Genomic DNA, 16,565 nt, shown 5'->3' on the forward strand with positions numbered 1-16,565 from the left:
ATTTATTTTTTAGGTGTAGATGGACACAACACAATGCCTTTATTTTTATGTGGTGCTTAGGATTGAACCCAGGTCCTGCCCACTGAGCCACAATCCCAGCCCTTGTTTTCATCTTTAATTGGAAATTTATTACTTGTCCTGTCTACTTCACAGAATTGATGTGACATTTCTGTGGTGTAACATGTTAAATTCTCAAAGTAGTATAAAGAAAAAACTCTGAAAGATGTAAAGCACCATATTATACAAGTCTAAAGTTCTTAAAGTATATTCAATGTTCTATTATGTTAAGTGAAATAACATGAACTCAAAAGGTCAAGGGTTGTATGTATTCTCTCCTATGTGGAAGCTAGAGAAAAAAGAAAAAGAAAGGTGGAGGAGATCTCATGAAAGTCAAAGGGAGATAAGAAGAAAAGAAAAAAGGAATCAAGGGGAGGGAGGATGGAGGAAAAGGGGAAATACTGGAAAATAATACTTGCCAAATTTTATTGTTATATTGTATGCATGTATGAATATCTAACAATAAATCCCACCATCTATAGTGCACCCATAAAAAATATGGGGGAAAAACATTCAATGTTCAAATAGAATAGATATTAAATGTAAAATGAGAATATTCATATCAATTAGCTGGACTAACATTAGGGAGAAAAACCAGTTAAATTATTTTTTAGTATTATTTTTCTTCCTTTATATCTTAACTATTTATTATTAACTCTGACATGTAATAGGTTTTCCACATCTCTGCATCTATTATTTCCTAAGTTTTCCTAATGCTAATTTTCCTTCTTCCAAAAGATTTCCCCAACACAATCTCATTCAAGGGAAGAGAAACACAAAACTAAGGAAAGCAGACATTCATGTCACCTTAAACACTTACACTCACCATAGAAAAACCTGTGAGATGAAGAATGTAAACTATTTGATCCAGAGACTACTGTTCTATAACCAGAACTGTTAATAGGCCCACGCTTCTTATTTCAGAATACAACCTGCATTCTGATGACTGTTTACATTTTCCTGTCTTTATGAAAAAAAAAAACGTCTTGGCTACATAATTTAGCAGATCTTGTTTTAAGAAAATTTCAGGAAAACGTTTCTTCAAGTGACAGCATCTAAAATTCACTAGTGACCCAAAGAAAAAACAAACCACCAAGCTTCTGAGAAACATCACAAGGTACTAGTTTACATGTGTCGTGACTTGCCTGCTTACCAAACAAGGTGCTAGCTTAGATAAGCTGGCAACCATTTTAACTGTCAATCAAATTGGTATACCAACAGATTTAGCTGACGCAGCCTTTTGTACAATTTGGCTCATATTTCTGCAATGCATTAACATTTATAAATTTAGTGACTTATCCATTTATAAATAAATAATGACTCTTGTCCTTTTAAATTTTTTACATATATTTTTAAGTTGATGCACCTTGATTTTATTCATTTATTTATATGTGGTGCTAAGAATCAAACCCAGTGCCTCACACATGCTAGGCAAGCACTCTACTACTGAGCCACAACCCCAGCCCTGACTCTTATACATTTAGTAAGGAACTTCATGTATGTCTTAGACACATTTTAGCTTCCCAAGTTAAAGCTGCAGATCGAGCAAAGCTTAAAACTCCTAAACTATTATTTTAACAAAGGAAACATGTCAATAAAACAAAAGTATTACTTTAGGCTCAGGAGTTATAGCTCAGTGGTAGAGTGCTTGCCTATCATGCGTGAGGCCCTGGGTTCGATCCTCAGCACCACGTTAAAAAAAAAAAAATAATAATAATGTTTCCATCTACAACTAAAAAATATATTAAAAAACAAACTTCAGTTGGCAAAAATATTCTTAGGAATAAAGCACTTAAGGAACACTATAATGTGAATCCAAATAAAATTTAGATATATAAGTAATTGGAGTTTTTTTGAAAAATACAACTTTCTTGTCCACCTATATATAAGAAAATTTTTAAAGATTTTTTTTTTGTGTGTGTGTGTGTGTGTGTGTGTGTTCTTAATGATCCTAAAATCAAGGAGTGGAAGAGGTAAAATATTCTCAAAGTTTATTCTCCTAGGTGAGGAAAGGATAAATAACCTCTAAGAGACTGAAAGCAGTGGTGCGGGGGGGGGGGGTAGGACAAGAAGAATATTTAAGAAATTATGGCACTTTAAAAAAATATTTATTTTTTACTTATAGGTAGAAACAATATCTTTATTTTTATTTTCATGTGGTGCTGAGGATCAGACCCAGTGTCTCACGCATGGTAGGCGAGTGTTCTACCTCTGAGCCATAACCCAAGCTCCATGATGGCACTTATTAGCAGCTTAAAATTCTTTGAGAAATCAATGATATGTAAAAGAAGATTTGTAAAAGAGGAATATAATTAAAGTCTTCCCATTTTTTAAAAAAATAACAAAAGAAAGACACTGTTGATTTATTCAGGATTTTAAAATTTTATAAGAATAGTTTATGCTGGTCTGTAGACTATAAAGTGCTTTTTCACCATTTCTTTGGATCTTTAATTGGTTAGTTGTACAGTAATTCTGCATTCTATCAGAAATAAAATAAAAATCTAATGGCAAGAGAAAGAATATCACACATGTGAGCTGGTAAGTAATATAAGATGGGCAGAAAATTTTTCATGTTAAAAAGTACTATTAAATGTAGGACTTTATGTCAGGATTTACCATCCAGATTCCAAAATTTTAGAAAATAAGTAGACAGCTGGGTGTGGTGGCACACACCTATAATTCCAGCTATTCAGGAGGCCAAGGCAGGAGAATTATACATAAATTCAAGGATAGCCTTGGAAAATTAGTGACACCCTGTCTCAAATAAAAAAGGGCTCAGCATTATAGCTTAGTATATAAATACCTCAGTATTTAAAAAATAAAAAAAAGAATAAATAGTTTTGCCAAAAGGGAATCATTATACCATGATATTCATTAATGTAAAACAATTAAAATATACCAGTCACACATTAGTACCATTTTTTTCCTGGCTTGACCATGAAAACAAAAGTGTGGCAAATAAAATATGTACAAGATCCAAGGAAGTTACTGTTTGGTTTCGAAAACTAGAAAAAGAAATTATTTCCCCTTCTTTTCTCTAATAAAAAACACTTTAACATAACTACTTTTCCAAAGGACATAAATTTTCCTTTCAACAGCTTATCTGAAAACACACAAGTAGACCAGAACCTTCCTCCTAATCCCTGTCCCTGCCCCCAATTACATAAAGGTTTTGGAAACACAGGGCCATTTATGGGCAGCAGTTTCTTGTCCAACAGTTGGGTAAAGAGAACCACCCACTAAAGCATGGATGGTCCTTCTGGTGCAGGGGTAACCACTGAGTGGAACAGGTACCAAAAAAAAAGAAAAAAAGTTGAATGAGAAAATAGACTCTCTGCCCCCAATTATTATCTTTAAATTCCAGGTAGTGCTGCTGACTTGAAAAGAGGCATATGTTTTGAGCTATTCTACTAAGCTGATAAATAAGTGATAAATAAGACCTCTCACTTAAAAAAAAAATGAAAACTCTGTTGTCTTTAATTTACAAGACATTTTTAAAAAAACATTTTTTTTTTTTTTTTTTTTAGGTGTAGATGGACACAATACAATGCCTTTATTTTTATGTGGTGATTAGGATTGAACCCGGGTCCCGCATGCGCTAGGTGAGCACTCTACCGCTGAATCACAATCCCAGCGCCTTTACAGGACATTTTGATGGTGAATTTGAATAAAATAAAACTGTGAACTGCTCAGGTACAGGTGAGATATTGAACATAAGACCCTTGGTAGCAAAATTCCACAAGTGGAATGATAGTATCCCTACCTGTATCTGCTCATGCAGGACAAGTCACTAATTCAGATCTTCTTTTGACTTATGATTTAATGGCTTTTGGTAACTTGTCCTGGATGAAGAGAGATACACCACTAGTCTGCCACAAATGAAATTTTAGTATCACAGCAGGATGTCTTATGGCAAATTCTGCATAGTATCCAAAAAAAAAAAAAAAAGTCTCTTCCATTTGATTCCACAATAAACCACTGTGGAAAAACAGTCTAAACTTACACTGCACATCCATAAAAGCAGTAGCAGCTTCTGGCTTTCCTTGAGCCCATTCTATAGCACTAGGGGCTAGCCAAACACCTGCACAAGCCCCTGTCCAAGTTGAAAGCCTACCTCACTGCCTGGGCTCCCTTCTCATCATCAGAGCTCACACCCACTTCACAAGTGTCTTCTGCAGCAGGAGAAGCAGGCTGCTCTTCCTTTTTATTGTCCTGTTTGCATTTCTTTCTCCTTCGTTTTTTCTTTTTCACAGAAGTTGGAGTGAAAACGGTCTCTGTTTCTAAGATGTGTGGGATATCTGAATTCTGGGATAGTCTTTCTTCTTCACTTGATTTCACCAAAGGGGTGTCAATATCTTTAAAGAACTGATCTTCAGTGGGAATTGGTGAGGTGGCAAGGTAAGCTGGAAGCTTTTCCTTAAAGAACATGGAGAAAGAGATTATTCATGACAACATCGGATCAAAGCAATTGTTACTTCTTTGAGTACATACAGTTTCACAATGGTGAAAAGAGTATGTAATCCCTAAAGGTCAGAAAGTCATACTGAACTGAGACTCTGTCTGCTCTGAGCAGGTCTTGTCTTTCTAGACACAGTTGAGGGTTAGCTCATTTTGGTCCATGTAGCTCAGTACATTTGGAGGAACTGAAATGTCAAGTCAGCACAAAACACATATAAGCTGTAATTAAAGCAGAACTAATTAAATTTTCTGCAAAGAGAAGTTCAAAACAGCAGCAGTATTCTTAGGAAGCATTAAAAAGATTGAGAATTTATAAAGAACATTAAGAACATGATACAGTAGAAGCCACATCAAACAAAGAACAGCAGAACGGGTAAGTGATGAACTAGGTAAATTTATAGTGGTTAATACCAAATTAACTAACTATCCGAGGGTGGAGGAAAGTGATAATACAGATGATACATAATACCCTGTAACAAGTGAAATTAGTGAATTTTAAACCATAAGTAAATATATTTTAAGAATTCAAAAGAAGAGGCAGCTCAATATTAATAATTAAATTTCTAATTTAATACTGAATAAAATGATCAGTCTGGTGCCCAGTAAATTAACTTCTCATTCATTTGCTTCATTCCTTTTTATCATCAGTAAAAACAAAAGATAAGTAAAAGGCATAAACTGACCTCAGATAATTTAGAATACTCAAGGTTTTTACAAGTAGTCCTGAAAATGTATGCATTTCTAAAACTGTTTTCTATTAACTTTTGAACTTGGTTTAGGTAAACATTTTACCCTAAAGTCAAGAGTTCTATTTACCTAGGCAAAATCTGTGTTCATCATCAATACACAGAGAGAAACACTGCTGAGATATATTCTGCTGAATGTCCTTAAGGCAGCCAGATGAGAAGCTCTGGTTTCTGATTTCTAAGAACTTAACCTGAATGCCTATCAATAAGAGAATGGTCAATAATTTGTGGTATATCTATATCATGGAGTTTTTTTGTGCAGCTATTAAAAGAATACTTAGATCTACAACTCCTGACTTAAAGAGATGATTATGACATACAGTTAAATGGGAAAAGTTTGAAACCAAAACTAAATAAACCGCAGTCAGATTTATTCCCCCTAAATAATGAACTCTTGGAGATCAGGAGCTGTTTTATTCATAGTATATGGCATATAGTAGTTATACCAATGGTTTTTTGGGTTCATTAAATTTTCTATTTAGGGAAACATGCTACACTATAGAAAACTGTCAATTTGATCATACATGAAATAGGAAAACGGCTAGAAGGTTGATGTTCTCCAAAAGTTGACCTCACTAAGCATAGCTACTAATGGAATTATAAGAACAGCACATAAGACTAGGTAATGGATTATCCACAACCCAGTCTTCTCACTGTATCTATGCAACAATAATCAGTGATATGAGTTATACATTATTTTAATAAAGACATCAAGAATGTTTTAATCTTGTGACAACTGCATTTATTATGCTTTATTCTGCTCTTTTTCTCTGCTGAAGGAAGGAAAATTTTGCTTAGATTAAGTAAATGCAAACAAAATAACATAAAAACAAGTAAGAAAGATACTAGGAAAACCAATGATCTGATAAAGTTTTTCTTCATAAGTCATACTGTTTCAATGCTGCTTTATATACTGGTACCTATGTTAATGGCCTTTCTATAAACTAAAAATAAACACAATCTTATTTTGCTATTGTTTATTTTTTTGGTGATATTTTTATTTGTGATTTTATAACCCAAATTAGTAGTTCACCTTTGAAACAAACAAACAAAAAACAGTTCTTAATAACTTGAAGCTTATCATTTTTGCTATTTGAGATTTTATTATTTATGGAAAAAGATAAAATAATGCCTTCCACAGGTTCTTCAAAAAGATCCACACTAAATCTATTTAAAAACCCAGCTTATCTCTGTCTAAACTAGTTTATACACTTCTAGGGGGAGGAATAGGATGGGGCTGGATAAATTATGTTCTCTTGCTGAAGGAAGCCAAACGTAATCATTTATAAAGGGACACACACCAAATAATTAAAATCTCTTAATATCATACAATTAATTCACAGGACTACTCAGGGTTAGAGATATAGTGTTCCTAACCGACAATGGTAATTATATTTTCCAAGTTTAAAGGTCATGTATATACAAACACACAAAGCCTGAGGAGAGATGCCTGATTACTTGGGTAGAACTAAATGAATTCAGGTCAAGATATGAACTAGAATAGACATTAACAAAGTTCATTAAAGTCAGAAAAAGACACGCTATTTATTACACAAGAACCAAATACAAAGACTTTTTGCATGTTTTCTGTACTCTTAAAGCTGGTATGAGGGGCTGGAGATGTGGCTCAAGTGGTAGCGTGCTCACCTAGCAAGCGTGAGGCACTGGGTTCGATTCTCAGCACCACATAAAAACAAAATAAAGATACAGTGTCCACCTAAAACTAAAAAATAAATTTTTTTTTTTTTAAAAAAAAGCTGGTGTGGAGTAAATTTTCCCATCCCTCCAGCTCCTTTTTAACAGCTTAGTTCAACATAAAACTAAAGCTTCACTAACTATCAGCAATCATTTATACAACCAACCAGGAAAACTGACTATCTTTGAGACTGAACACAATGTGTAAAGTGGATATGACTGTGGAGAACTTACATATTCTTCTTCAGTCTCCTCCACAAAGAAAGCTTCTCCATTGTCACCCAATTTCATGTGAAGATCCACTGCATTGCCATTAATTTCTATATCGATCTAAGGAGAGAAATGCGATTTAGCATTCAAAAAGTCTCTCATTCTAGCTCAACCAAGTCTAAATTCTGGGTTCTCAAGCCAGATTTCATATTGAGTTTCTGAAACTGTAGCCCTAGAGAAAATACTGTCACTTGCCTCACAACCTACCCTAAAAAAACAAACAGATCTGGGTTGGAGGAAGAGATGGATAACCAGGCATTGAAAGAAGCACTTCACCACCTATTTTTACAACATATAAAATTTGTTTAATTTCTAAAATGTTGTAAAATGGGGAAAATACTGTCAACAAATATTTGTGTACTTTCCAAGTTATGGCACAGGTTAGCATCACCTCACCAAGAGTTCAGACATACCCAAGATTCAGTAACCCCTGTGTATGTGATCTGTGCACAACTTCTCTGCCTGCTTTTTTGTCCATAGACAACTATGTTAATAGTAGATACCATCCGGATCAGTGAACAATCACCACTTTTCTTCAAAATCTGTCAGTTACCGGTCACTGGGCATCTATTATTCAGTTCAGGCAAAGAGTAAAGCCTGATAATTATATGGCCTCCTCATCCTCCAGTGATAGACCCATACAACATTCTATAAAAATACATAACTAAAAGAGGAAATTGGTGATGAAAGTGCAGCAAAAAGCATCCAAACTGATAATCCTAGAATCAAAATTCAAATTAAACTTAAGAAGAGTTAAAGAAGAAACAGGTGGCTGTGGAGATCATGATTCTGGTGGTCACTAGAGAGATCTAGATGAGCAACTGTGTTTTTATTTTATTTCTGCCAATGGGATTGAACCCAGGGGTGCTTTACCATTGAGCTATATCCCCAGGCTTGGTTTTTTTTCTTTCTTTCTTTCCTTTCTTCTTTCTTCCTTTCTTTCTTTCTATCTATCTATCGATCTATCTATTTATTTATTTATTTTGGAGATGGTGGGTCTCACCAAGTTGCTTAGGTCCTTGCTAAGCTGCTGAGGCTGGTCTTGAACTTGCAATCCTCCTGCCTCAGCATCTTGAGTGGCTGGAATTACAGATATGTACCACCATATATGGCTAGAACAGCTATGTCTTCAGATGTATTAAAATGTCTAAAGACAAATTATATATGTATTTGTATATACACACACATTCACACTCACAATACAGACACATATACACACAATATACACACATCCATAAACAAATATTTTACAGTAGTAAATTTTTCTTATTGTAGATGTAGATTAGCAATTTTAAAACTATTTTATAGGTCTGAACAAACAACTACATAAACCTGTGGATAATCAGAATCATGAGAAAAAAGTCACAAATACGGAGGGGATAAGAAACCTGTGGTGATGTACTGGAATCAGGGGAATCCAAGCAAATTCCTGAGTTTTTACAAATAGATGTAGATGGGTACATGTATGTATGTGTATATACGTACATATATTTTCTAGTTCTGCCAGGTGAAACAATCTAGAAATAATGATACCTCAATAGTAATGAACACATCTAGTGATCAGATCTTTGCTTTCAATACTATTTTCCAAGTAAAAGTAGCCAGAATTCTTTTGGAGGTATAAAATAATTAACTTCAGAATTGAGACAAGGAAAACAGATTTTCCTATAATATGTTATAGTGCCAGAAAAGAAGGGCTAAAAAAAAAATGACAGAAGCAGCTCAGAAAGAACTCAACTTGAAGGAGCTATGCTAACAGCTGAAATGGGACAATTTGAGCAACCAAATAAATAATTATAATAATGGGTAACAGAAAATCCCATATTGTAAAATTAATATCTATGCATTCATACTGATAGAAATAATTGAATAAGTAAATAGAAGAACAGGGACAGCTCTGAAATACAGATTTTCAATTAGTGACTAAATAGTAATGTATTGAGTTATTATTAAATAGTTTATTTATTTATTATTAAGCTTTCTCCCCCAAGTAAATTTACAGTATAGAAACCCAGCAGCCACCATTAGCCAAGGGACGAAAGTTATTATCACCACTGAGTGAGACACTGCAACATGACGGAACTCCTCATGTGATTCACTGAGAAGGATACAGCATATTCTTGTGTTGCTCTTGCTCAAGAGAAAAAGATCAACGAATTCAAACTTAGGGTCAGTCTATATAATAACTGTTTTTCTCTTTTTTTTTTGAATACTGATGATTGAACTCAAAGGTATTCTACCACTGAACTACATCCCTAGCCCTTTTTATTTTTAATTGAGGCAGAGTCTCACTATGTTGCTAAGACTGACCTCAAACTTGCTATCATTCTGCCTGAGCCTTAGAGTCACTGGGATTACAGGTATGTGTCATCAGGCCTAGTTGTTCTACATTAATAGTCAAGGTGTGTGTGTGGGGGAAGTCTAAGGAACTATAAAAGCATGCAGATTAAAGCAATTTGGGAATATGATCCTGCAACAGAAAGCTGACAACTGTGGAAAAACTTGTGAAACTTAGATAAGGTCTTTAGTTAACAGTATTATTAGATGAATGTTAATTTCCAGTTTTGATAACAATATTTGACGACCAAATAAAATGTTAACATCTGGGGAAGAAGCTGAATGAAAGAAATTTTAAAAACTACACCTGCAACTTATCTCAGTCTAAAATTAATTAAAAAATAAACAGTTAAAATAAATTGATGTCATAAAAAATAAGGGCTGAGGAACTGTCAGACTGGAGGAGACTGGAGGATAGAAAACAAAACATTCCTTATTTCAACTGTGGTGATGGCTTCCTGCATGCAATATGTATTAAAACTTATAAAATTGTATTCTCTAAATGCATGCAGTTTATTTTATGTTGAATATCAAACCATTAAGCTGAAAAAAGGATAAATAGTATAAAAAAAGATGGGCAGAATGAGTAACAAAATCCTGTGTATTTAAAGAAATGTTAATAATTATTTTACATGAAAACATTTTCCTTTTACTTTTTCTTAAAAAAATGGTTACGTAAATCACTTTCCACAGGACTAACATTAGCCCTAATTCATTTTTCCAGTCAGTCTTTTTAACATTCTAGAGAATATTTGCTGTAAAAATACTTCAGGCTAGTTGAAGCTGGTTTCACACCTAGCATCATCCAAGATTTCTGAAGCATCTGCAACCTAGCAGCAGCTTCTACAATCAAAGAAGATGCTTACTAAATTAAAAAATTTTAAATTTTTGTTAGAAATGAAAAAGTAAAAAAAAAAAAAAGAAAAAAGAAAAAAAACTAAACAGTCCCATCCTAGCATATTATAAATAAGGAGAAAACAAAATTAGCTCCATAATCCCAAATTTCAGATTTTTCAGAATGACTTAAACATTAAAATCTGTTCAACTGAAAGCTTGACATGGAAAATAATTGATTTGTTGTATAAATTAATAAATTATAAATTAATATAAATGAAATAAAGGTACTTTATCTTTAATAAAAAATAGTTAACTAATATTTCTCCAAATTTTCATTTCAGAGATTACATACTCATCCCACCTAGCTAGAGAAATGGAATAATACTTCTTTTAGGATACAGATTCAGAGTTTAAATTGTTTACATATTATCTTAACACTTCATGGCCACAACTTTAAGGTTTCAAATATGACGTTACTCAACATAACTACTTATTTTATTCTCCTGATTAGGCTTGGAATGGATTTTGGTCTTTTCAAAACTTAAATTTAGCATCAAATTGTAGCAAATTGAGGACACTTAAGAGAATATGAAAGAGCTCTTTAGGCAACGAAGGACAAACATTTAAAAAATATTTTCAAGGGGCTGGAGTTGTGGCTTAGCTGTAGAGTGCTTGCCTAGTACATGTGAGACCCTGGTTCGATCCTCAGCATCACATAAAAATAATAAATGTATTGTGTCCAACTACAACTAAAAAATATTAAAATTTTTTTTTCAAGTCCACTTCATAGATGACAAAAATATTTGAAAATTTAGAATCTTAGGGAACTAACAGAGACTGATAGGACAGTGCAAATTGCCAGTGTATCTCAAGGTAGACATAGTTTCAGTTTTATTGTTACAGGAAAATTGTGTTTTGGTTTTAAATCAAATGGCCAAATTTCTTCCCAAACATATCCTCTGGGTTCCCAGGATACCAAGGGAGGAAGTAGAAAAGAAGAAATTTTATCTTTCCTTATGTCTCACTGATTACACTCCTATTAAAAATATAGGGTAAGGGCTCAGGCTGTAGCTCAGTAGCAGAGGGCTTGCCTAGCATGTGCGAGGCACTGTGCTCGCTTCTTAGCACCATATACAAATAAAATGAATGCATTCTGTCCATCTACAATTACAAAAACAAATTAAAATAAATAAAAAATACATGTCGAGCTGGGTGCAATGGCCCACACCTGTAATTCCAACTGCTTGGGGAGCTGAGGCAGAGGGTTTGCAAATTTGAGGCCAGCCTTAGCAAGTCAGCAAGACCCTTACTTAAAATAAAAAATAAAAAGTGCTGAGGATATAGTTTAGTGGTAGAGCACCCCTGAGTTTAATCCCAGTACCACAAAACAAACAAACAACAACAACAAAAAAAAAACCCAAACCCACAAAGGCTTGACAAGGTATTTAACAATGAATTAGGTAGTTTTATATTCCTAAATTAAAAGCATATAACATGTAGAAAAAGGCACCTTTATCTGCTTGATCATCATTAACAAGGTTCCATTGTGAATGGCCAAAAAGACCAATTCAATCTGCTGATCAACAACCCAGGTCAGTAGGGGAGCCTCAAAGGCATTTAATAGATCCTTGCACAACCAATGGGATATTTCAGGGTACACTCAAACAGTTTACAGCTTTTGCTGATTCCTCCACAATAGATCCAGTCTGAAAGTACTTTCACTATGACAAGAGAAAAAAATTGCAGAGAAGCTAAATTGTGGCAGAATAATACTGTTTTGCAATGGAAAGTTTCCAAGTCACTAGGTAAACTGCAACTACTTTTGTTTCTTTCTTTCTTTTTTTTTCTTTAAAGAGAGAGTGAGAGAGAGAATTTTTAATATTTATTTCTTAGTTCTCGGCGGACACAACATCTTTGTTGGTATGTGGTGCTGAGGATTGAACCCGGGCCGCACGCATGCCAGACAAGCGCGCTACCACCTGAGCCACATTCCCAGCCCTACTTTTGCTTCTTAAAGGGTAACTCCAAGAATAGGCTAGATCACACAAACCCTGCTATTCTGATATGTGATTCTCCATTGAGACAGCACAAAGTTGAAAATAAATTTTCAAATTATTCAAGTTGGTCTTCTAACATATATATTTTTAGACCCGTGCCAGAAAATGGTCAGGGTATCCTATGGGGCTTTAAAATATGGATAGAGCCTTCAGTAGGGAGAGGGACAAGAGTAGAAAGGAATCATGTACCTGCAAAGTAATATTAACTCAAATTTTTAAACTTGATTGACATTAGACTAGCAAACCTTCCTAATGCTCCATAACTTGAAGAAAGAGGATATAAAAACAAGAAAAGCCAACACAAATATCCTCTTTCTGAAGAACTTTTTTCTAAAACAAATAAAAGTCAACCAGTCTATGGTCTGTGGCTTACCATTTAGTCAATTTTGGGGACAAGTCCTGGTATATCAGTAAGCAAATTTAGATTACAAATAAGATTTTACAGGTTTGTCAAAACAAACTAAAATGTGATATTAATTTCCTTTAAACAAATATAACCTATTCTTGATTACATAAGCCTTTTATTCATAATTAATATGAAGGTTATTATCCTAAATATTTTAAAGTGAAGAAAAAAATTCATGATAGTTTTGCCACTGATATCAAACTACAAAAGTTAAAGCTGCAGTGTGATAAGATGGAAAAGATATTACATTTGTATATGTGTGTACAGGAAAGTTTGGTACTATCCATGTTTCCAGCATCACTGGGAGTCTTGTAACATCATCCATAGTTAAGGGGGGACTCTGTACAGAGGTTCCTTGACTAATGATAGGGTTACATCCTGCTAAACTCATCATAAGTTGGAAATGCTATTCAGTTGAAACCTACGGAATGTCATAGCTTAGTCTAATCTATCTTAAATATGTTCAGAACACTTACGTTAGCTTACAGTTGGGCAAAATCATCTAACATGCTGGGAATGGTGGTGTACACCTGTAATTCCAGTGACCTGAGAGACTGAGGCAGAAGAATCCAAGTTTGTGCCCAGCCTGAGCAAATTCAAGGCCAGTCTTGGTAACTTAGCAAGACCTGTCTCAAAATAAAAAATAAAACGGGCTAGGGGGATGTAGTTTAGTGTAGAGCACCCCTGGGTTGTGGTAAGGCACCCCAAGTTTAATCCCTAGTACTGTCAAAAAAAAAAATCATCTAACACACAGTCTTTGTAAAGGTTGTGTAGTTCATTGAATATTGTTCTGGGAGTGAAAACCAGAATGGTTATATGGGTACACTTTCATACCAATATATTATATTTCAATAAAAACTGATTTACAGCTGAAAAACAAAGTGAAGAAAATATATATTTTTTCTAAATAGACACCTAATTCCCTCATTTATGACTATTTTCTGTTTTGCTCTTTTGAGTTTCAACATGTAGGATTACCATTATAATTTTCAGCTTCTTTTTCCCTTGGGAAGACTTCCTGTAATAGGGTTTTATGAATTCAGAAACAATTTCAAAAGCAATACCTATACAGATTGACTTCTCATATGAGTGTCTTTAACAACATGCAAGTTCAAAAGAAAGAAGCAGGGAGCAGAAAGGTCACAACAACAATTTACTCACTGACGCTCTCTTTTCCCTCCTAGAAGACAGGCTTGTGCACTGCACTCACCACTTTCTCTTTGGATCTCAGGACTCCCAGCTTCCCAAACCGCACGTGAAAAGGTGAACACTGATAGGTGCCATCCTGCTGCTGCACCACGACAACATCGATGCACCCTGACAGTGTGGCTTGGTTAATGCCCTTGTAGAGCTCCTTCACGGTGACAAGCACCTGCCCAGCCAGCTGGCCCACATAATTCATGGTTTGTGACTATAATAAAAAGAAAAATTAGATGAGATGTTAACAATGAATCTCTGCAACTAATCACAAAGACAAAAAATAATAGCAATGACCAAAACTCTACTGTCATTGATACGCCAGATTTTACATCATTAACTATGCTAACTTAGAACCCATCAGTTTCTGGCTACCATTGTTTTCACACATTTCCATGCATGGACAATTCCCAAACAGTCCTTTCTTTTTGACTGAAGGCCATCCCAGCCAGGAGAGGCTTCACAAGTTTTCTTTCCTTTCCTACCACCAAAAGTGGTGCCGACTGCCATTACAATTTCTTCTGGAAGCTCAGGACCTGCATAGACTCAAAATACTGACCACCACCACTGCCCTCCTGACAAGATAGTCTGGAACCAGGGGCTACTGATTCATCTTCCAACAGAAACAAAGTTGTGAGAGCTGGCTTCTGTACAGAACTATTAACAGAATATTATAGTTCAGATACATAAACAAACCTTGGTGAGCTAGCCTAGGTCTAAGCTGTTTATAACATTACCTCTAGGGAAAATCCCTGCAATGCCTCAACGACTCACTGGAACATGTATTTGTGTTTAGCAAAGTTCAAAGCAAAGAGTTTTAATTGGGTTCCTTAACCTCAATTCTCTACCCAAATCAGATCAGAAGAGGTCTTCAGAATCCTCCAAAAAGTGACAAAAGAGGGAAAATATAAGCTAAAGCTGACTTTACTTCCTCTCCCCCCATCCTCATTCTTGTGCGTGTGTGCACCCACTCACACACAAAAATTCCAAAACAAAAACAAACAAAAACCCCTTTGGTTCTAAGGCTATAAGATTTCATTTCCAGCTGCTGTGCATACCCTCACATTTTATTCACCATCACCTCTGACATTATGTCAAAACATGATCTAGGTAAAGTCACTCTGGGCAGCAATATGATGCAGACCAAGATGGGAGACCTTCTACTGCTCTGGCTAATCCAGAAGCCAATTTTTACTGAACCACAGGACTGATAAACTGGTCTCCAAATTATTCACCATAAGCACAGTTGTCTTTCTAAACCCAGCTTTGCAGCTGCCCTGAGCTCCAAGTTCTGTTCTGCAAAGTTCCAGAGAGCACATTCTGTGTTGCCAGGTTAAGTCCAAAGTGGAACTGGGAGAAAGAATGCCCTTCCCTTAGGAAAATACAAGGGCCTGCCAGTTTATCTGCCTGCAGAGAAACTCACCCCATTCTTTACAGATGAACCAGAGCCCATAGCAGTGTCCTAATTCCAATAAACAGTTTTTTCCCCCCACTTTTACACACAGCTGAAAGTGTACTCAAGGTCCACAAAGCCTAGCCACCATAATTTTACCCTAGAAAAATTTATGTTACCAAAGCTCCCTCTAATGCACCTATTTAAGAAGTGACTTTGAACAATGTGGCAAAATGTACTACTATTTATAAAATAAGATGGTGATGATTTTGATTTTAGAACGATTTGACCTTGATGTCAAGACTAGATTAGGCACACATTAAATAATAATTATTTCTTGACCAAATAAAGGAAAAATCAAATGATCCACCAACAAATGAGACTTAAAAAATAAGAAAACACATGTGGGGAGGAAGTAGTGTTTCATGAGAATATTCTTATAACATCTCAACTGGAATTAAAAATTTTTTTTTAAGTGGTACCAAGTGTCCTTTTATAGCCACAACTACTTCCCTCTTACTCTTTTTCTTCTTCTTTAGACTCTGGTAACCACTAATCTGTTCTTCATTTTTGAAATTTTTGTTATTTAAAGAGTTAAATAAATGGAATCATAGGGTAGTCTTTTGGGATAGCCCTTCCCTGCTGGCATATTTCTCTGGAGATCCACCCAAATGGCTATGTATAAGCAATTCATTTTTTTATTTTTTGTGCAGTATTCCATGGTACACATATAACATAGTATATTAATCATTCATCTTTTGAAGTGACAGCTGGCTGAGCTGTTTCCAGTTTTGGGCTATTACAAATAGCAGGATTATAAGAACTTATGAACAGGTTTTGGTGTGAAAATAAGTTTTATTTCAACAGAACACATGTCTAGGAGTACAACTGCTGGGTTGTATGAAAGCTGCATACTTAGTTTTGTAGGACACTGCCAAATTGTTTTCTGGAGTTGCTACACCATTTTACATTCCACCAGCAATGTATGAGAGTGATTCAGTTATTTGCCATCCTCACCACAGTGTGGCATTGTAATTATTTTTTATTTTAGCCATTATGACAAGTATGTAGTGATAATGGTTTTAATCTGCATTTCTCTATTAGAATGTTAA

At 34.9% G+C, this 16,565-nt stretch overlaps 1 protein-coding gene across 5 annotated transcripts in view; it reads right to left on the reverse strand.

Annotated features, from left to right (window-relative positions):
• The window catches only part of Lpin2 (lipin 2), a 77,371-nt gene that overhangs the window by 23,516 nt on the left and 37,290 nt on the right, over nt 1-16,565 (reverse strand). For 4 of the 5 annotated variants that reach the window (XM_078030325.1, XM_078030326.1, XM_078030322.1 and 1 more), the window contains 3 exons: nt 14,074-14,274; nt 7,191-7,286; nt 4,172-4,473 (listed from right to left, as the gene is read on the reverse strand). In XM_078030325.1, the coding sequence (XP_077886451.1) occupies nt 4,172-4,473; nt 7,191-7,286; nt 14,074-14,265 (590 nt within the window). In that variant the 5' untranslated portion in view covers nt 14,266-14,274. Of the gene's footprint in view, nt 1-4,171; nt 4,474-7,190; nt 7,287-14,024; nt 14,275-16,565 lie in introns of those variants that run through there. The other variant, XM_078030324.1, reaches the window with a different exon arrangement.

Source organism: Ictidomys tridecemlineatus, chromosome 13 (genome assembly GCF_052094955.1).
Source record: "Ictidomys tridecemlineatus isolate mIctTri1 chromosome 13, mIctTri1.hap1, whole genome shotgun sequence".
In the NCBI taxonomy this organism is placed as follows: Eukaryota; Metazoa; Chordata; class Mammalia; order Rodentia; family Sciuridae; genus Ictidomys; species Ictidomys tridecemlineatus.